At 47.4% G+C, this 20,895-nt stretch overlaps 5 protein-coding genes across 5 annotated transcripts; 2 read left to right on the forward strand and 3 right to left on the reverse strand.

Moving 5' to 3' along the window:
- Positions 1-51: 51 nt before the first annotated feature.
- On the reverse strand, positions 52-2,715 carry N7482_008402 (uncharacterized protein; the record flags this gene model as incomplete). The annotated part of the gene is made up of 2 exons (XM_056690526.1): positions 52-1,682; positions 1,764-2,715. 2 exons carry the CDS (start codon positions 2,713-2,715, stop codon positions 52-54), a joined length of 2,583 nt encoding a protein of 860 aa, XP_056540291.1.
- Positions 2,716-3,884: 1,169 nt separating this feature from the next.
- Positions 3,885-4,095, reverse strand: N7482_008403 (D-isomer specific 2-hydroxyacid dehydrogenase NAD-binding; the record flags this gene model as incomplete). The annotated part of the gene is made up of 2 exons (XM_056690527.1): positions 3,885-3,992; positions 4,021-4,095. The coding sequence occupies 2 exons, from the start codon at positions 4,093-4,095 to the stop codon at positions 3,885-3,887; spliced, it is 183 nt and encodes a 60-aa protein (XP_056540292.1).
- A 603-nt stretch (positions 4,096-4,698) lies between these two features.
- Positions 4,699-9,816, reverse strand: N7482_008404 (P-loop containing nucleoside triphosphate hydrolase protein; the record flags this gene model as incomplete). Its single annotated transcript, XM_056690528.1, has 15 exons — positions 4,699-4,927; positions 4,983-5,357; positions 5,414-5,497; positions 5,548-6,234; positions 6,295-6,345; positions 6,403-6,474; positions 6,521-6,644; positions 6,699-7,034; positions 7,085-7,247; positions 7,305-8,023; positions 8,076-8,309; positions 8,370-8,649; positions 8,715-8,941; positions 9,002-9,530; positions 9,592-9,816. The coding sequence occupies 15 exons, from the start codon at positions 9,814-9,816 to the stop codon at positions 4,699-4,701; spliced, it is 4,335 nt and encodes a 1,444-aa protein (XP_056540293.1).
- A 3,289-nt stretch (positions 9,817-13,105) lies between these two features.
- Positions 13,106-14,482, forward strand: N7482_008405 (uncharacterized protein; the record flags this gene model as incomplete). The annotated part of the gene is made up of 1 exon (XM_056690529.1): positions 13,106-14,482. The coding sequence occupies one exon, from the start codon at positions 13,106-13,108 to the stop codon at positions 14,480-14,482; it is 1,377 nt and encodes a 458-aa protein (XP_056540294.1).
- A 5,175-nt stretch (positions 14,483-19,657) lies between these two features.
- On the forward strand, positions 19,658-20,803 carry N7482_008406 (uncharacterized protein; the record flags this gene model as incomplete). Its single annotated transcript, XM_056690530.1, has 1 exon — positions 19,658-20,803. One exon carries the CDS (start codon positions 19,658-19,660, stop codon positions 20,801-20,803), a length of 1,146 nt encoding a protein of 381 aa, XP_056540295.1.
- Between the last annotated feature and the right edge of the window lie 92 nt (positions 20,804-20,895).

Consider the following 20,895-nt stretch of genomic DNA (forward strand, 5'->3'; position numbering starts at 1 on the left):
CCTGTTCAATAATCGAGTGACTTTGCAAGAGGAAACGACTTGCATCATGTATCAAGTGGAATAGATCTCTGTCCACGGAGACCTAGGGACTGTCAATATTTGGGCCTCGTTCAGGATGGGTAAGGAACATGCCTTGAGATAGGACTTCAACAGTGTAATCATCCGCAGTCCATCAGATACCTTTCCAAGGAGGCTCATCGCCTCGACCCAGTGGAGAAGATGAGATTGCAGGAAAGCATGCACCGATACGAGTAGATCACGACGCCCATCGGAGTTAGTAGAATTGCACATGAACTCCAGTAGATGGTGAATCCAGAAACACACAGCGTAGGCAACATCTCTTAGAATTTCATTGGCTGGGACATTTGAAATCAAGGTCCCCGGGTATTGGAGATCTGCCACATCTTTCTTCAAGACGTGGGACATGGTCCGCATGGATTGCACAACGATCGTGCAATGCTCGTCTGTCTGATCAGCGTCAAAGATCTGCAGTCCACTGCTAGCAGTCAAGTAATCCTTTGCGGATTGATGAATGAAGTAGACTTGATTCCTTTGAATCGTCAAGAATGAGCCACACAACTCAATCGTGTTTCTCAAGGCGTGCATGTCATTTGCCAAACGGGGCGGGAGAGAAGTAATGGATTGCAGTTCCTCCAAATAGACAGGACGGAAGGTCAAGGTCATTGAACGGAGAATTCTGTAGCAGACTTCGGATTGGCCCTTGCGCAGGTTTTTGATCAGGGACAGCATATGATTATACAATGGATGAAGACCTGAGGGAAGGTCCTCCACGATTGATTCGGCCTCCCAGCTCTCGGCATTCGTCAGCTCACTACATACCAGTGCCACCCATAGAAAAGTGTCACCGGCTTTCTCACGTAGGACACGTTCCACATGAGTCTTTAGGCCAGAGTCATAAGACTTCCGTTGCGATAAAATATCCATTTTATACCCAATGAAGGAGTATACTGCCTCGGAAACAAGTCTACCGTTTGACTCCAGATCTATGTGGTGCTGAAAAGCGTTGTCTCCAAGTATCTGGGCAATATCTGGTCGGTGACGGCTGGTCAGAATCCACTTCACCTTGGAAGACAATGCGGAAGCAGTCTGGACGATCAGATTCAAGAATGTATCCAGCCCAGTATCGCACTCGTCAATCGCATCAACGAGGATGTAAATGGTGGAAAGCCCCGCATCTTCTAATATATTGAAAAAGATTGAGCGGAGAGCAAAAAAAGCATTGGGCCCGTCGAAGAGTCTCTCCCCAAACCTCTCGTACTCCACCAGGACGTGTCGCATCAGTGGCTGGTCTTGGTCAACAATCATCCAGATGAGCCCGCGAAGGATAGAAACGGCATTGTTCAGGGTCAAGAGGTTGCTTTGGCAGAAGAAGTACGTCAGAATGCCATTTTCCGGCTGGCCTTGCAGTTGCACTGTGATTTCGTGCACTAAACCGATCATCAACATGGTCTTTCCTTTGCCCGGATCGCCTCTGATCCACAGAAGCTGACTCTGTTCAGCTTCCCGCCACGCAGTGAACTGAGGATCGAGAAGGATCCATGAATAGCAATCCTTGAGCAGATTGCCCCTGTCACTCTCGATGCGCTGCTTGTCCTTTTCTGGATCCGTCACGAAGAGATGCCGGCGGCACGCGGTGGTGAGATCGTCATTGGCATGCGGCACTGTTTATTTCAACTAGTTAGCGCCCAGGCAGAAGACAGTCGAAAAATGGTGATTTTTCATGGGGATTACTGGTTACGGACCATTGCTCGGTACCAGATAACCCAGAAGTTCTTTAGCAATCCCTGCTGCCGCTGCTGCCGCATACGGCTGCCAACAATCATTCTTATGAGAGTCAGAGTAGTCGGAAATCCCGCGAATAACAATACAGGGAAACCCATTCATAAGTCCAGCAGCCTCCATCTCGAAACACAGGACTCCATCGCAGTCCATGCTGATCCGGTCTCGCTCGCTGGCATGCTTCATGACGTGGTTTCCGGACGCAACCAGCCCATAAAATACCACCGGCTCATGAGGAACTTCGCGTGTTTCGCGATGCACCACCCTTGCAAGGTCGCAACTTGCACATGTAGGCTCTCCTGCTTTGTGTTCGTAGTCTGAACTGAATAGAATATCCTCTTGGGGGTGCGGTCGTTCATACTCGGTCAGTCTGGGAGATTTTGCCAACATCTCTGCCACAAAATCGTTCACTTTATTGGAGCGAACGCGATGGTCTGACTTCATCCTGGCTATTGCACCTCTCCACTCTGTCGGAGGGGGACTGAGGAACCCCTTACGTACGAAGCCGGTTGGAGTCTGCTTCCCCAGATCATATTCCACCACGCCACCAAAGGAGCCAGACGGGGTGCTCACCACCACATCGCCTAATCGAATATCGTTCTTTGGGCTTGGTACACCTCCAGCAATTCCCACCAACAGCCGTAGCTTGATGTTGGGAAAGGTTCGGGCCAGATGCATCGCAACAGTTGCCGCAGAGACGGTGCCCTGAGAGCCCAGCGGCAAAGACGCAATGACCACATTATGCCCGCTAAGTCGGCCAAGAATATAATGGTTGGTGTCGTGCTGCTCCCCTGGTATTTGTACGTGCTCTTCATTTAGCATATATCGCGCAGCACTCATTTCTACCTCCAGCGGACAAATAATGGCCGCGGTATACGCATCGTAAGGGAGGGGCTTCATCGCACGGCTCGCCATGGAAACTGAGTGATTCGTGTTAAGTCGATTGAGCACTCTGGACGACAGCAGAATATATCCTCTGCTTCGTTTTTTGTAGAGCCAAATGTCCTACTGAGGCTGAAGCCGCGGCGGGGGAGCGGGGGCGTTGGCGGGTCACTTTGGTCTTGGCAACCCTTTCCTTTCCTTGACACATCCTACCTGTGCTGACTAGTGGTCTATTCCTCTCAGTTCCTCTGAATCAACCGAACTAAGAGGGTTAGTGCGGTGGGGTCGCTCAATGTCAGGTGATTCCAGTGTGTGCTGATCGTCGTCGCTTCCAGTCGGAGAGAAGGTGAGTCGCAAAAATGATTGGCAGTTCTGAGTGCCGTTGCGAACGAAGAACAATGTTACTAGGGGAAGGGAAAGGACCTGGTGGTTTGCGGAAGGTTCACGCCTACAGACATGCAAATTTAGTGAGGCTTCTTTTTATCACCACCCCATTTGTTAGTGAGGGTCAAAGAGGTAGTTGAATCTAGATTGCTGTTAGGGCTACCGTTTATTCTCAAGTTATTGATAGTAGTCTCTACTACTTTGACCAAGTTAAAGGACTGGTTTTGGAGGAATAAAGGACCGCCTAATTGTGAGTTCAACAAAGCTTAGAGGCAAAAAGGAGGTGGTGAAATAGCAATCAACTCAAGTGTCTAGAAAACCTAATTACAAGACCGCAGAACGTGATGAGAAGGTGCTAATCTAAACACCATCCTCTCTGTTGAAACTTGCTGGCCCCTAGGTCTAGGTATCAGCCTTTCCATTTTACCTTAGTGAAGCAGACCAACGACTCGCCGCCCTGTTCCGTCCACAGAACAGGCTGCCTCCGTGAGAGTGGAACAATATATTGTGGTGTCAGTTTTTCAAGTTGCGAAGCGAGGTCTTATTTCATAGACCTTTCAAGGTGTGCGAAGAGGATGCTTTTTCTCTCATAATTCGTTATTTAAGAAGCTTATAAATAGGTTGAAACAATTTACTTTCTTTATAATCCTTCAAAGTCTAGAGAATCCAACCTTGGCAATCAAGTGCGCATTAACGGGAGTAACGGCTTTACCTCTCTCGTGAAACGCGATAATATTCTCTATGCCTAGATACTCGAAGCCAATTTGAGAGTCCAGGGAAGGACCAACGTTATAAGACAGGATCTCCACATACTTCATCTAACCCAGTTCGCGGTTAACGTGAGGCTCATCAAAGTGCATATCTAGCCCAGTAGCAGAGCGCTGGCCCTTCTTGAGGGCGTCCACTAGAGCAGCCTCATCCAGAAGCTTGCGGCGGGCAATATTAACAAGACACGAACCGGGCTTCATCTTCGACAACAGAGACACGTTCAGTAGAGCTCGGCACCGTCGAAGAGCTGTGGGAATACATTGCGGACTGCTTATAGCAGGTCATCGAGTTCTACCACGAGAATGAGGACCTGGCGAAGCTCTGTAGGTGAGGCAGACTCTCGTATCCACGAGCTGAATACCTAGCACCCCTTTGACTCAGTCATTATATTGTGAAGTGTATATTAAAAGCGAAAGTGGCCTTCGAGCTTCGTGAGAACTTGCCTGCCTACCTGATCTATTTACAAAAGCCAAGTCGGAAATGGTAATGGAATTATGCAGCCCCTTACAGTATTTCTGTTTATTCAACGATAGCCTCATAGCAAGAAGGGGCGCATGTGAGCTAGCATCTGTCGCGCTGGGTGTGCTGGTGCTCTTTGTAGTCGGCCTAGACTGGATTTGGGGATCATGCAAAGACGTCTCCCCCAGTATAGAGTAATTAGGGAAAGTACCCAGTCATCGATGGGATCGCGCAAACAATCTCGCCACGTACTGTGAGGATAGATGTGAATGAAAAAAGGATGCTCAATCTGTTCTCACCAAGACGACAGATAACAAGACAATTCCAAGCAAAGCGTTATATTCACCAAGGAAAAAAAATATATAAGTGATGCGATCTATCTATCGATTTCCCAGCGCCCGAGGGTCACTCTGGACGACGGCGAAATGTATTGAACATGGATTTGAAAGCAGATCCTTCCCGCGACAACAGTGCCTTCGGTGAATCGAACTCCACAATCCGTCCATGATCCATGAATGCGACCTTGTCGTAGTCTAAAATGCTGTCTAATTTGTGTGCGATGGCAATGATGGTTTGATCTTTGAAGTGCGTGCGAATGACCTCTTGCATGAGGATATCGGTCTCCGAGTCCACACTGCTTCTTGTCAGATAAAAGTATTCCATTGATTAAATGGTCGAAAAGAGCATACCTGCTTGTTGCCTCGTCCATGATGAGGATACGACTAGGCTTGCACAGCGCTCGCGCCAGACAGAAAAGCTGCTGTTGACCGTGGGAAAGAATGTCTTCGGACATATCCGTATCTAAGCCTCCTTTGGAGTCGAGATACGACCAAAGATTCACCGCTCGGAGTGCATCGATAATGACGTCGTCCGGCATATCTCCCTGGGGGTTAGCATTGAGTCGAACGTTTCCGTGCAAGAAGAAAGCTTGCTGCGGAATCGTGTTCAGGCGGGTCCGAACATGCGATCGTGATACTCGGGAGATATCTACACCGTCAATGTGAATCGAGCCACTGTTGAGGTCCAGCAATCGCAGAATGATTGAAATAAGCGAGGATTTCCCGCTGTAACAATATCAGAACGATTAAATCTATGAATAACTTTCGTAGAAGGAACCAACCTGCCAGTTCTGCCGCAAAGGGCAACCTTTTCGCCAGCACGGATGTCGAGATGAACATCTTGAAGAACGGGAGCTGATGAAGAGCTAGAGGAGAGTTAGCCTGAGCCCGTTATTTTGACTGGCACAGTACTCACTCGTAGGAGGCTGAGACGCCAACAATTTGGACACTGCCCTTCTCTGGCCAGAATGTTGGAACGACTTCGCTCTCAGAGTCCAGGTCCTCTGTTTGAGCATCCTGCACATATGAGCGGATACGAGAAACCGCTCCAATAGAGGTTTCAAGTCCAATCCACTGTGTGACCAAGAGCTGGAGAGTCGAACTGAAGTTCACAATATTGAACAGCGCAATACCCAGCAGATTCAATGAAGGGCTTCCTTTCATCGAAAGTGCAATGGAAACCACGACAACGGCAATGGCTGCCACAATAAGGTCCAGTACAACACTCAGCCAGCGCTGAATACAGTAAAGAGTGTAAAAGGGTCGCTGGGAAGCATCCAGAGCAATTCGCCCTTCGCGTTGATAGTGTTCTGACCACCCATAGGCCCGAATACTGGATAGTCCACTCAATGCTTCCAAGAACTGGGAGAAAAGAGGCGCTTTGGCTTCGATGTCCAGTAATCGAATTTGGCGAGATGTACGGACATAGTACTGTGCCACGTAGTAAACCACAATGACAACAAACGGAACCACTGCTGCTGTGACATATGATGAGCCGACAAATACAAGAAAGCCCTCGATTATAAAGCCGAGAGTAGCGTATATCGTCAGCTCGAATGCTGTTGGAAGCTCTTCGTCAATCAATTCCAAGTCTTGGCTGAATCTGACGGCGAATCGTGTTATCACGGATACTTATAGGAGCAGGAAAGCAATACTTAATTACCTGTTCGTGGTAGATCCTATATCGGTTGCGGTAAGGAATGAGGTGGTAGCACTAGGTGAAAATTAGTTAGTTGAAGTAGACTTCTTGTATTATCAAGGTGGCGGTTACCTCATTGTGGTGTTGAGAAGAATCTCATGGAAACGATGGGCAGTTTTGGGTATAATCATCATTTCAAAGACCCTATCGAAAGTAAGTTTCCATCACACAAACGTAAGCATTAGCATACCAATTCGCAAGAAACGTTGACAAGAGTGTCAGAAGACCTAGAGCACCGTAGCCACCCAACCAGTATCCGATGTCTTCATTCGGTCGTTTTTCATTGGAAACAGTCCACCATTGTAGCCAAATTTCTAGATGTTGTGATCAGTATTGGGAAATTCTTAATGAGTAAGACTGTCATTTACGTGGAAATGTGAGTCCAAAAGTGAACAGGATGGAACATGCCAAAAACAGTGTCAAGAGAGGCCATCCAATATTTTGGAAGTAATAAAGGTAGACAGCCCATTCGCCCGTCCGCCGGCTTGTGCTGTCAATTTCATTATCCTTGAGGTTGAGACTTTCTAAAGTCTCATCATCGAGGACCAAATCAGGTGCTCTAGTGGTCGCAACGGTGGTGGCCTTGCTGGCAAGCATACTGACGTACCCATGGGCGGCCACGAGATTGTCATATGAGCCTTGCTCAATAAGCTGCCCATTTTCATTCAAAGATATGACAAAGTCAGAGTACGGAAGATGATGTGCTAGTGGCTATTAGGCATATTCAATGGGGGCGAGGGGATGCTAGGCAAACCTGAATTCGTCGCCAGTATAACTGTCCGTCCGTTCTGTTTGATAAAGCCATGCGGCGAGAAAACAGCATCAAGAATGGTTCTTTCGGTTTCTCTATCAAGCCCAGTGAGAACGTCATCTAATACGAGTACAGGCTCTGCCGAGTAGAGAGCTCGCGCTAATGCCTACATTTAAGTTGAGCCTGCGTCCGTTGTCCTCAACTTCGGAGGTTGAGAGCTTACCACTCGCATTTGCTGACCACCACTCAGTCGAGACCCACGAACACCAACTTTGGTTTGATCGCCAGCCGGAAGCTGCTGAAGATCCATCTGCAAGGAGCAAGCCTGGATGACGGTATCATAACGTTGTCGATTCCATTGTGATGCACCCATGATGTTCTGTTGAATTGTGCCAAAGGTAATCCATGGAGACTGACTGCAATATGCAGCATTCTGGAAGGTGGTAGATATGGTCCCAGAGACTTCTGAAATTTCTCCTAATAGCACTTTCAGCAATGTGGACTTACCACAACCGACAGGTCCCACAATCATGGTGATGTGCCCGGTCTCAATATCGAAATTCAACTCATTAAGTACTGGCTCATCGTCGACTGACCATGCCGCCGATAAATCCCGAGCAATGACACAAGGTGATCGGAGATAATGCTGTTCATCAACCGGGTCGAAATCAATCAGCCTGGGTGTATCCAGCTGGTGGGTCATGCGAAAATCATCACGTTCTATATCAAGTAGGTGCTTCTGAATCCTCTGGAGGCAGTTCACAACAGCCATAATGTCTTCCGACCCATCCACAAAGGAAGTCATTGGCTGATCAAGCAGAGAAAAGAGCGTTAACGCAGAGAACGCTATGCTGTTTGTGAGCGTAGTTGAATCATGTGCTCGCGCCAGAATGATGTAAACACCAAAACCAAATACAGGAGCCAGTGCTGAAGATGCATAAGCTGTGTATACTTTATTAGCAGTTGTCCTGTTATAAGTCGAAGTTTCACTAACAGAACGTGATGACTAAAACGGTGTACAACCGGAAAAGAAATGATGCTCCGATTTCTTGCGAGCGGAGCCCTCGGATGTTGTGTGAGATGACTTTTGTCAGGCCTGTCATTTTAATACTTTTCATGACCCCAAGGACCCTGGAAGTCACTGCAACACGCTTCTCTACAGCTTCGAGCCATGTACCCTGAGCTTTGCCAGACGCGACCGCCAACGGAATCCCGATAATAAGACAGACTATTTCAGAATAGGTCAATATAAGTCATGATAAAGTTGAGCGTAATAGCTTTAACATACTGACAACAACTATAGTGGAAGCGAGAGTTGCAATATTGAGTAATCGGGCCAACAGCCACAGAGCAAGAGCAACTTCCGTGAAGTTTGAGTAAAGCTCATGCATTTCCCTAAGACCACTCCCAATGCGCTCGATATCGGTACTCATCAAAGTCACTGCTGTCGCATCGGATACGGCTGAGGTACTCATGCGCAGGGTCTTCTTAAAGATAAGGGTAACCAAGCTTCCTCTAACCATGGTGATGAGACGGCAGGTTTTGTGCTGGTACATGTTAAAGGATATCTGTAACATGAAAGGTTAATGGGTTGAGAATCTTCATAGCAGCATCAAAGAGTAGAATCACGTACGGCAATCCCGACGTAAACTATCGCATATGCCGCGACGAGACCACGAGCATAGTTCTTAGAATTGATCTTCTCGGGCTCGGTCATGAAATCTAGCACACGCTGAACCAGGAACGGCTGGGCAAAAGTGAATCCGGTAAATGCAACTCGAGGCAGAACGCCCTCCAAGAACTCCCACCTGTAATGAGAAACGAGGGTCCAAAGCAATGCGTTGGGTCGATACTTGTTGGCTAGGATTCCAAATCAGACTCAGAGACCAAGAGACAAAGGAGCGGACGCTTAGACTTTACCTTTATTCCACAGTTTGATTAATTCCTCTGGGTTCGAAGCTGTTTTGATAGCATCATCTAGGTCGGGGAGGCTGTCCACTGTAAGATTGGTTTTCAACCCCTTTCGGAGCAGCCCGTTCAGCCACCAAAAGGTACTGCGGCTGAAAATACCACTAGTTGATTCAAGCGCTATCTCATCAGATCCTTTTTTCAGCAATGATCGCTTTTCTGTCGACTCGAGTACTAGATTGACAATCTTGCCAGCACAACCCACGGCAAACAAAATCGTCACCGGTCGGTTGTTTGGCATAAAGTAAAGTGTCCGGAGACGGGAAAGATCAAGGAGTACAGTAGAGCCCAAGAAAAGACAGATAATGGTCGATGGGCGCAAGGATCGCATATGTTCGAGGTGAGACAGGTAGAGCAGAAATATAGAAACACACAAGCTTGCAAAAGCTGTGGGAACAGTCGCTCTCGTATTGGGAATCAAGGGTTTGCTCCAAAGAATCAGAAGGATCAATTGAAGAGCTATGTGCAGAGTCAAGGCTGTCTAACGAGTTTGTTAGTTGGAGCCGTGTCCAGATTTGCAGGCAATCGAAAGCTTGTCGCACCTCCTTCGCCGCGTACAGCCATGATCGATTGACTTTCGCTGACGCGTGCCGAAGAGTCCAGATACGAAGGGCCCCCAATAGAAAGAGAACTGTGATTGGAAGTAAAGTCAAGATTGTCTCTTCAAAGAGCAAAGTAAAGTCGAAGCCACGTTGACACGAGACGTCCACGATTGGGCCGAAAACGTCCTCATCGGCCGCTGAGCATGGCAGGGATGGGCGAGACATGATAATTGCAATGAATTTCGGTCCATCGCATCACAGCACTCCAGAAATAGGTGACCTATAAAGCTCGATGATAAAGGGGTGTCTCACGAATACCTAGTAGTGCGGGTGATCGCTGATGCCTGGGGGAATGTGGGTTCGGTTCCACGGATCGACGCGCCTAAGTGGCGGTCTCCGTGGGAATCATTCCCACCTTGGAGCCCGACTCGATCTCACTCAGACTCAAAGCCGCCGTCAAGGCCTGAATCAAAAGCGCAGATGGTAATTTGACGTAAACCCATTGATTCGGCTTTTTACTTCTCTATGGTTGGATATGTTGTTTCGTAGATACGTCTGGTTCGAAAATGTGGTACTACGTAACATGTATTTTTTTGCAGACTCGTGAAGTCGGTGAGTCGTCTAGGCTTTAGGCCACCCATGCATGCCTCAAGGGTTGTAAGATTATGACTCAAGTAGAAGCCGGCTCAGGATGATTGGCCCACCCCCGGTTGTGACACGCATGACTGTATAGGTGAAGCTATCTGGAGATAAACGTATCGTTTCTGATGAGTCAAATCCTGCAGAATTCCTAGCCGGAATACGAGACACTCTCACTAGACCTAATCAAAACTAACGTACTGGAGTTAAAGTAAGAGAAAAGGGAATTGCACTGTCTCAAACTGTAGTACAACCATTGTTGTAAGGCGATAAGCCAAGTCTAGCCTCTCTTCCGCACGGTCGCGAACCAAATTTTGGGTGATAATACCAGCAGAAGAACAGCGGATTATGATCAAGAACTCCGGAATCCATCCAAAGATAACATCTACTGCCAGACTTCCCCCAGCCACACTTTAATACTTGTATGTGATTGAAATCGCATAGAATACACATGCACCGTTAAGAGGCATGGCAGTCTCAACAGCTGGGAGAAGGTTCTTCTCGTCTCTGACTCTGCAGTGACAGGTATTTTGCCTTACCCGAAGTTGTCACAAAGCATAGCAAAGTGAGGAAATATGTGACATATAGGAGGGGGACTGTTTCTGATAGATGAGGGATGTGAGGATAACTGCTACTGGCGGCAGCAAGGCCGATTCTCCAGCAATGACCTGGTGAGGAACAAGGGGACCGAAGAAAATGACCGAAGAGAAGGCGGGAGTGTTGATTGAATAGAGTGATTTTTGAGTGCAAATTAGCTCTGAGATCTCGGGTAAGGCCAAGACCAGGCTGACGCTCCATGAAGAATCCCCACAGCCGCTAGCAGTAATGGCGAGAGACCAATGTCGCTAATAGGAGGCGTAGCGCTCACTCCCACGCCAGGGGTCCCTCAGCAGCATGCCGGCGCAAAGGAGGCGCATAGAGCTTCGACAATCCCGGCTTCTTGGCCAGAGTTTCTCGCATATGATCCCTACATATTCTGGAAGGCAAGTACATTCAGCGTGCTCTTATGAAGGACATCCGACGCCTCGTACGAGGGACTTTCGACATTGCGCCGATACCCGAGATATTTCTAGAGAAGATCCGACGCCGTGGCCAATCCTCCATTTTTTGTACGAAAACCCGATGCTCATATTCATAGCTAATTAAATCGGGAATTTAATCAGAAGAAGGGGAAACAGTTTTCGGTCTGAGGCAAGAATTCACTAACAGCCAATACGCTCAAAGTAGCGCCAACAATTAGCTTTAACAGCGCGTGTACACAAATTCGGGGCTTCTTGCGTTTCAGCGGCCCGCTGGTTTGTGTTTGGGTTTTAGAGGATGACCTCTTGCCGATTACGGGGGCCAATCCAGCCGTCTGGATCACCCAGTAGCAGAGTGCTATTGAATCTACAGTGGGAAACCAAAACGAGCCGATCGACAGGTTTGGATTCGCCGGACGTTCAACTTACCCGATGAAGCCTTACTAGTTGCGTAATGGCTGTTATGCGCTTTGCCCGCCCGAAGAAGGAACTTAGTATCCCAACGTCGTAAGCCCATTGAGTTTGTCTACATCTCAAGGTCTTCGGCTTATCGTTTAGAGCGTGATAATAGCTATGCCGCCTAAAACAACGCCTACGAAGTTCTAGCTAGCGATTGATAAACTCTGATAGCTGATGTTTGCCGATCGTAGGTGGTTTTATAGAACCGCACGTTACGAGTAAAAAAGCTATATCTTATATAAAGAAGAAAGAGACCTAGGCGGAGGATTTCGTATTCCAGTAACGAGTAACTAATATTTTAGCGAATGCTCCTTGTTTTCGGTTAAGCGATAAAAGATATCACGAGTATCACCACGGGATTGTCGCCTAGTGAGACGGCGCGGTAAGGTGTAGAACAACGCGCCGCGGTCGTGCGTATAGAATTGATACAGCCATTTTGAATATCCTGATGGTTAATCGGATTCTGCCTTCCTATTAGATAGGGTTTGTCTTCAGCATATTTTCGTAGCATAGTGGGCGTTTCAAGGAGAGCACGCGTAGGTGCAAGTTATTTGATGTGGTGGCTCACTCTGATGGGTGAATACCTACGTTATCTTACTATCAGCCAATTTCCTGTGGCACCCCCAACATTCTTAGTCGTGCTAAAAGGTATTGCCTGGATTCGGTCGTTGCGTCCCGACAAAAGCAACAAGTTGTGAAGTTCTGCTGTAGAAGGCCCATAAAAACCTTGAAACTGATAACTATTTGGTTGACTAGGGCATAGTTATGTACTCCGCACGTAGGGATTACACCCGACCCCGAGTACGAATACGAGAGTCGTGAGTTGTCGCCTTGGACAGCAGCTACAGTATACAACAACCCCTCCTTACGCGATATAAATAGCGCAGATTGGCAGTCAGCATAGCGATGGGATTGTACGAGCCACCCAATCATTCTGGTAGCGGTGGAGCTCAGCGGGTGGGACGGCCCCAACCTTGCGCCAACAAGACGAGAGTGGATGCTTACATCGGGAAAGGAATGAGCCTGTCTCAGCCAAAGAAAACTACGGAGTGGTTAGCATGACACAGGCGAGGCTGCGCCAGGATGAAGATCTTCGCTTCTCGCACTCCAAGCCTCGAGCATCGCCTCCCCGACCAGGGCTTCGGCCAATCAACAACGCCAAAAGCCCCTCTCAGGGTGCATTGGCGATGCAGGCAAGCGAAGGAGCAGCCATTCTAGGCATTTATTTACGGTCTATAATAGGAGGATGGGAGGCTCTTCCCGCGCGCCAGCCTTGACATTGACGGCATCCACGAAATATCAAACCTGTGGGACTTCCCCTTCAATATCCCTTCCTCTCTCTCACCTTGCGGTTTGATGGACATTAGAGACCATAGAGAGAGATTAACGACCAAGAAATGGATTCAACGGGCTCAACGGGTACCCTGACTCGACCAGGGGAGCTCTGGCAACAATCTGCAACCAAATGGCAGCAATCCACGATGGATGCATGGCATCGGTCCACCGCCGTGTGGCACGATTCGAAAGACCGATGCCACCAGTCGACAATGGAAGTCTGGCACCGGTCGGCGGACTCGTGGAATCAGTCCAAGACAATCTGTCGCCAATCGACTGCCGGGTTGTTAGCACGATCGGCCAACAGGATATACCAGTCAACGGACCGATTCCAGCAACTGGCTGCTCTTGAACCTCAGACTGAGCAGAGACGCCCGACCGTGCAAGTTGCGCAGGCGAGTGCCCCATCAATAACAACCGCCATCCAATTCGCAGAAGTACCACAAGCCACTCAACCACCAGAACTCGCTCCATCGCCGGAGGCCCCGAAGTTATCGCAGTGGGAGAAGTCGACGCAGTCACCCCAATCACAGTACTCTCCTATTTCCTCTGTGTCGTCGCCATCAGCATCACCACAGTCACCATCCGAGACAGGTACCGATTCGACGGCATCTTCACCGCTGTCGATCGATCTTTCAATACGAAAGCGACGCCCGGATGGGCAGATACGGGGACTGCTCGGATTTACCGATCACGTTTCCACCCAAGTCAAAGAGGCAAAGCGCCTCAGGGACTCCAAGTCAACTCACCTGGGTGAGATTGAACGTAATTGGGTCAATTCAACCATTGCCGACGCCGACGACTCGGCTCAGGAACTGGCCGATCTCCTTGAGCTATGCCGTTCGGATATGGCAAAGCGCAAGGGGAGGGGCAAAATCAGTTCTGCAAACCGCAAGCGTTGGAAGCTTCGAGACTATAGACTCGCCGAGGAAAGACAGTCTCGGTTGATTCGGCACCAATGCCGACTCGATCGGGTATTGAATCATCTCCAAAACCTCAAAATTCCTCATGAAGTTCTGATCCCAGAGCACATAAAGGAATCTGCTGCAGAGCTCTCAGTTACAGAGCCCACGGCCAGGTCTGCTGTGGAACTCCCAAACGACACGACGCTTGAGTCTCCACCAGCGATGGCGGAGCTTCCCTCTTCACAAGCTATAATCACGCGAAAGCCTGTGCCTGTCCTCGCTGAATTACCCGGCGAGTCCACTATAATACGCATAAAGCCCGCGAAAGACATACCCAAAGTAATCGTCACAAACACTCCAGATGGCTCGTCGTTTACTCTTATCGGAAGCCCGGATACGCCTCATTCAACATATGAAAGTAAAGAAATGAATGAACTACTGTCCTGGAAACAGACACGAAACGATATTCGTCTCCAGCAATCTGAATCGCTCTCACAAATTATTTCGAAAATGGAAAATAACAGGCTAAAATAGGAAACATTTGATGGCCTTTTCATGTACTTATATGATACGATCACATGAGTTCAGCCGTTTCTGCCAGTCCCCCTGGAATTCTAGGGTCGGAATAGAATTAGTGTCTCAAGAGACACGTTTGTACCCAGAGATGTATTGAGTTCAACTTTGAGGTCATATATTATGCTATCAAACAGAAAAGCTCGGAAATTTAACTCCCGCCTCCCTCAAAAAATTCCAATGAAGGAGAAATATAAGGGTAAACAAGCGTCGATCAGAGAGCTCTTGTGCCAGTTTGAGAATCTCATGATACCAAACGAGCGAGTCCGTGAGAACATTCTGGTTCCCACAGGACACAGCACACCTTCAGGTAGCACCCACTTTAATCAACGCATTGCGATTTGAATCATATCCCAACTAACTTGATTCACAATGTGTTTCCTCCCGAACCAAGCTGATGCTCCCATAGCTGTAGCAAATATCCCCATAGCCACCAGTGTATTCCACTTCGGTAACATATCCCTGGCTGGTCCAGCCATCAACCCGCATTGTTCGGATGACACCAGAAAGTTCTGCGATGCTACTTGAATATATTGCTTTGCTCAGTGCTTTGCTCAGTATATTGGACGACGCGCTTCAAATTCTGGACTCGAGCTGAGGGTCCCCATTAAAAACTAACTACCCGGGTCTCGCTCAATTGGAGGCAATTCCCCGGGATCGTTCTAACCTATTCGAGCACTAAATCTCGCGCCGGTCACAAACTAATGCAGCAGAAAATGCAGTAGCAGGGGGCAAGATTGAGTCGTGCTTGTTGTGATTCAGAGGAAGATGGGGCTGTCATTATTTCGGAGAGAATGTATTCGAGTCTGGATATACCGAGAAGGTAATTAAGGTTGAAAATCTGTTCGACTCTTGCTATACAAAGAACCATGGGGAAAATCGAAGATTAGAGAGGATGAAGCCATCCTTGGGGCCGTAATTTCCACAGACGAGGGACGAGGGTGCGTACTGGAGCCTCCGGCGAAAAGAATCGACGATCGCGCCCGGGCGAGGCATAGATTGGATGTAGGGAGTACCTAATAGGCTAGAGGCGGTCACTAGTGGATCCAACCTGGTTGGGGGCAGTTCTAGCAAATAAACAAGCCAAGCTCACAAAAGCACCACGAGCCCATTAATGCTACGAACTAGGTGTAACCACTGCTTTTCTCACACCTTTCAGCAAGACACAGATTTTCATACCGCGAATTCTCCTCGAAATCTGGTTCTCGGCAGGCGAAGTTTTCCCAGGTCGGGGAACAGATAAGATGTTGCTTCAGGCTGCGATAAAAGAGGCCGTTCAAGTTTCAGGGGCTTTCTTCTCTCTGGGGGATAAAAAGAAGAAAACGGGCATAGAAAAGCAAGACCTGGACAGCAGAAGCTTGGACAATGGAAACGACCGACTAAAAGTGACATGGTTTTCGGAAATCCCCCGCTGCTCTGTATGTCGCTTCTGTACGGCGGACGATAGCGGCCACCTGGGAAAGTGCACAATTATGCATATTCTAAGACCGGCAGAAAATTTAGATACTTGAATTACTATTACAACGCCCATATTAAATCATGTATGTCTATCTCAACGGCCATTTACCTCGCTGTCGCTATAATGAAGCTATTTTTTAGTGCATCTTGGCCATTTCCGCTGATATTAGGTGGTGAGGTGCTATCTCGAAGGCCATTTACCTCGCTGTCGCTATAATGAAGCTATTTTATAGTACATCTTGGTCATTTCCGCTGATATAATGATATTAAAGCTATTTGTATGGTGCATCTTAGTCTATATTCGTCTACTATCGACGCCGCCGCCTAAGCCGCTGGCTTCGTCGTGATAGAGAAGCTGCTCGCTTTCTCGATAAGGAAGATACTGTAAGAGATGCAGCACCCTCTGCTACTGCTGTAGGGGTAGTATCCTTTACTGCTACTGTAGTAGAGGACTCTACTACTATTGTAGTAGTATCCTGTGCTATAGTAGTAGCATCCTCTGCTACTACTACAGAAGTAGTACCCTAATCTGTATCGTAGTTAAAGAGCCGCTCTATAAATAGCTTATCTTTCTCCTCTTATTGTAGCGCTACCTATTCCGAGGATCGTAGGATTATAACGTATATCTAATATCTTCCTTTCTCTATCCGGAAGCGCTAGTAAAGTTTACTAATGCTTCTGAATAGGAAGAGGTTCTACTTAGAGAGAAAGTAGGCGATTAACGGCCCTTTCTCTTTACCCTATATAATATCCTCGGCTAGAAGGAACTGATCTCGTAGCCTCTTTTGGTATCCTGATTGCTAGAGTACGTTCCGATCGAGCTTTGAGATAAGGTCTCTCGCGAAGGATAGGATATCGACGATGGTCTCGGAGGAGGGGAATATATGAGAAACCGATACTGATAGATAAAAGATAGGTTAGCTAGCTTCTTCTAGTAGTAGTAGTACTTACCCTATAGCCGCTCTATCCCTTTTAGGCTCTCCTAGAGATAGAAGGACGTAGAGATATAAATCTCTTATAGTAGCGGCGGCGGTAGTAGTAGTAGTAGTAGTAGTAGAGGACGTCTTTCTCGTTGACGTAGTTATAGATAAGAGCTCCGGGCTGCGCTTACTGTGCTAGAAAGTGACGAAAAGCGAGAGTTTAGCTACGCTGGTGTAGCTATAGTTATTAGTATAGCTATAGTTACTAATAAAGCTATAGTTACTAGTAAAGCTATAGCTACTAGTGTTGAAGGTATCGGTGTTAATAGTGTAGGCGTTGAAGAAGCTGCCGCTATTAAAGCTGCCGTAGCTATTAAAGAAGATAATTTAGCTATAATAGTAGTAGCTATAGTATCCTATTAGGAGGACTGTAGAGATACTATTTCGAAGTGCGAGGGCCTAAGATACGAGGGCCTAAGATTCGAGATTAATTAATTAAGGACCTTTAAGCTTAATATAAGAGGTGAATACTGTTTTGAACTATGTCTCTGCTGTCTCCGCTGCTGTCTCCGCTGCTATCTCCGCTGCTGTCTTAGCTAGCTCGGTTGCTGTCTTAGCTATCTCGGCTGCTGGCGACTATAAATATATACTATACGGCTTTATATAAACGCCTAGTATAGGCTCCTTACTAGATAGGTAGTGGTGTAATGTACGAAGCCGAAGTGCTTTATATACCGCTCGGTATAGCTGGTCTCTTTCCCTATAGAGCTAAAGTAGTGGATCTTTAGGGTTAAAGCTAATGTCTATAAGCTGCTGCCTAATTTGCTAAAGCTGCGAGCGACACTACGCTATAGTCGCTGGTGGTAGGTATTCGATAGGATCCTACTCTTCTATATCTTGTTATAGCCTTCGAAGGAGTCCTTGGTTAAAGGATTGCTGATGATCTTGAACGTCGGTATAGTAGTAGTTTATAACTAGCTTCCCTAGGATAGTATTTGGCCGGCGAGACTGTCGCTGAATTAGATGAATATTCTACGTATTCGTATATAAGTATATATGAGCTCGGAGGATAGATATGTAGATAGTAAGAAGCGATATCTACTCTAGAAGACACTGCTTTAAGAAGATCCTATCGCGTTATAGTATATAGAAATATTCGTAGAAGAGGAATACGCTTAACCCTGCGAGCTGTCTTTACTAGGATTTAATCCGTTGATTTTTAGTGCTTCGGCCGTAGAAGAAGTAGTCTTTCTGCTAAAGATCTTTATCTGACGTAGACTAGCGAAGGGCGAGATGCGTATTACTAAATATCACTATTTCTATGCCTAGATTAGTGCGTATAATACGTAGTAGAAAGCTATTCGAAGCTATACAGTCGAGATATTGACGGAGTACGCTTACTACTGTTCGAGTAGAGATTCCTATATAAATCTATATAATAAATCGAGAGTATCTATCGATAGCGGTATATATCTTAAATCTAAAGGGTTCTAGCTTTATATAACTATTAATATACTATATCTAGTTTAGCCTAGGGTAAGTATAAGCTCCTCTCCGGCGTTAGAGGTCTGATCGACGACGCTCGATAGCTTTAGGGTTAATCGTTCGGTAGACCTTGTAGATCCTATCTCTTTAGGAAAAATTAGTATTAGTATAGGCTACTAATATCTTTTTACTTACTAAGGATAGAAATAGCCTTAGTTACGAAAGAAGATATATTATAGCCTACGACTATAGCCTTCGATATCTCCGATCTAGTCCTCTATAACTAGAAGAGCTTCGATCTTAGCTTCCTGCCGCCTACGTTCTTTAGGATCGTCGACCCGAAGCTATATTCTAAGCCGCTTGCGAGCTTTACGAAGAGAGCGCTTAGATAAGGGTATACCTTATCTTATAAGCACTTGGAGAATCTCTTGAGTGCTTAGAGAGAGACAGAGAAGCTCATGAATACGCTTATCTATAGCTTCAGTAGACTTCGCTAGGAGATTCTATAACTATAGGCGGTTATTAATTGTGCGCTTTATAACGCTAACACTATAGTTGTTAAGCAGGATAATACGAATAGCTTCAGCAGAGCGCCCAAGTTAGACAAGATCCTCGATCTCCTGCCTGTATACGTCAAGAGGGATATAAGGTGTTATGGTAGAGGGCGACAGCGAGGGCGACAGCGAGGACATGCAACGACAGCCACAGCGAGGGCAACAGCGAGGGTATGCAACGACGGCTACAGCGAGGGCAACAGCGAGGGTATTCAACGCCTAGGGATATCGAGAGTTAGCAGATTGTATGGTACGAATAGCTTCAGCTTACCACCTAGGATTAGCGGTAAGAAATGGCGTCAAGGTGGGGGGTAAGTAGAAAGTGGGGAATCTATTTTTATATGGGAAAGACAGTGTAAAGAACGATTCCTGCGTTACAGAGCGGTCCCTAGGGCGGTCTTGAATATGCCTAAATTATGCACTTTCCCAGGTGGCCGCTATCGTCCGCCGCAGCTTCTGTTTACTCGTGGCTGGCCAAGGCCAACAATTGAGAATGAATACTGACGTTGCAATTTGGAAATTTGGAAAATTCTAGTTTCAATGCTTGTATCCACCAGCTCTGGAGTGCGGTTGCGCGTACTTCGACTTCACCTGCATATGTAGATCAATCCCAGGTATCGCAGCGGATGAACATGTCGAGGCTTGCATGAACTCATGTCCAGAGAACCCGGATAAACGCTGTTTGTAGCTCCCTGTTTTCTTTCGCTTCCTACCTCACCATGACTAATTTCTATCTCTTTGAAGGGACTCCATCGCGAATTCTCGACTTTTGCGAGCTGGTCGGCGAAAATATTCAACTGCCAGAGTATATGGCTCAGTTCGCAAGGTTGCATCGACGACGAGAGGTTCAAGTCAGTTATAGTGATGGAGATTACTATTCCACTACCAGTGATAGTGATGGAGGTTACTATTCCACTACCAGTGATAGTGATGGAGGCTACTATTCCACTACCGCTTATGGAGATTCAGTCTCTTCGCAGCAGTCTGTGACGGTAATATCGGCTACACAGGCTTCGGCGACAGCGACTGCTTCAACTGGTAGTGAAACAATAACATCAACACCAACGTCAACTACTACCGGAAGCGCGTCTACAGTTACCGCATCGTCTTCATCCTCCTCGGGTCTCTCGACTGGAGCAAAGGCTGGCATCGGAGTGGCAATTCCACTAGTCGTCATAGTATTAGGGTTATCTCTATTTTGGTACTTCCGCAAACGAAGAGAGAACAGGCGAACCGGTGCCGGCAACAACATTCCCGAAATCAGTCAACAACCGTGGCCAGAGGAACCCTCGCCAGCGTCAAAAAACCTTCCTGCCGAAGCAGACAGCACCGCTCTTCACGAAGCAGACAGCAGTTCTGTATTTGAATCGCCACCCCTGGCTGCCGGTACGCTGAATCCCGGTGTTTACGAGTTGAGTGGCAATTCTGCCGTCCAATATCCGCCCGCGGCAGCTCTCGCTACGCACAAGCACAGGATCTCGCTAGGCCATCACTCTTCTAAAACCTACTCATCCGTGAGTAACGAGGTATCTCGCCAGGCATTCATATCGGCCGCTTCTACGCCTGCCTCTGAAACAATCTCAAGTGGAGGTTTAGATGCTTCAATGAGTGCCTTGACCGACTCTGGTACGCCGTCGCAGAACCCACAAGTGAATACTCGAGAGGGTACTGAACAGCCGTCGTCAGGTGTAGAAAGCACGGACATGCAGCTGGCGCAGCTCGAGGCGGAAATGGCGCGTATCGCGGAAGAAAGAGAACGCTTGCAGCAAATGCAGGTGTTGGCAGACAAAGAGGCGGAGCTGAAAAGACAAATTGCCGCACGAAAAGCTACAATCTCGGGGGCAAACCCAGATAGCTACCCTTGAAATAATTCAAGTAATTAGTTGAGAATAATGGACAGGTAATACGCGTTATGGACAATTATTGAGGACCTCAGAGATTTAGTTCACCGTTATGT

Source organism: Penicillium canariense (assembly GCF_028826845.1).
Source record: "Penicillium canariense strain IBT 26290 chromosome Unknown utg000006l_segment0_segment0, whole genome shotgun sequence".
In the NCBI taxonomy this organism is placed as follows: Eukaryota; Fungi; Ascomycota; class Eurotiomycetes; order Eurotiales; family Aspergillaceae; genus Penicillium; species Penicillium canariense.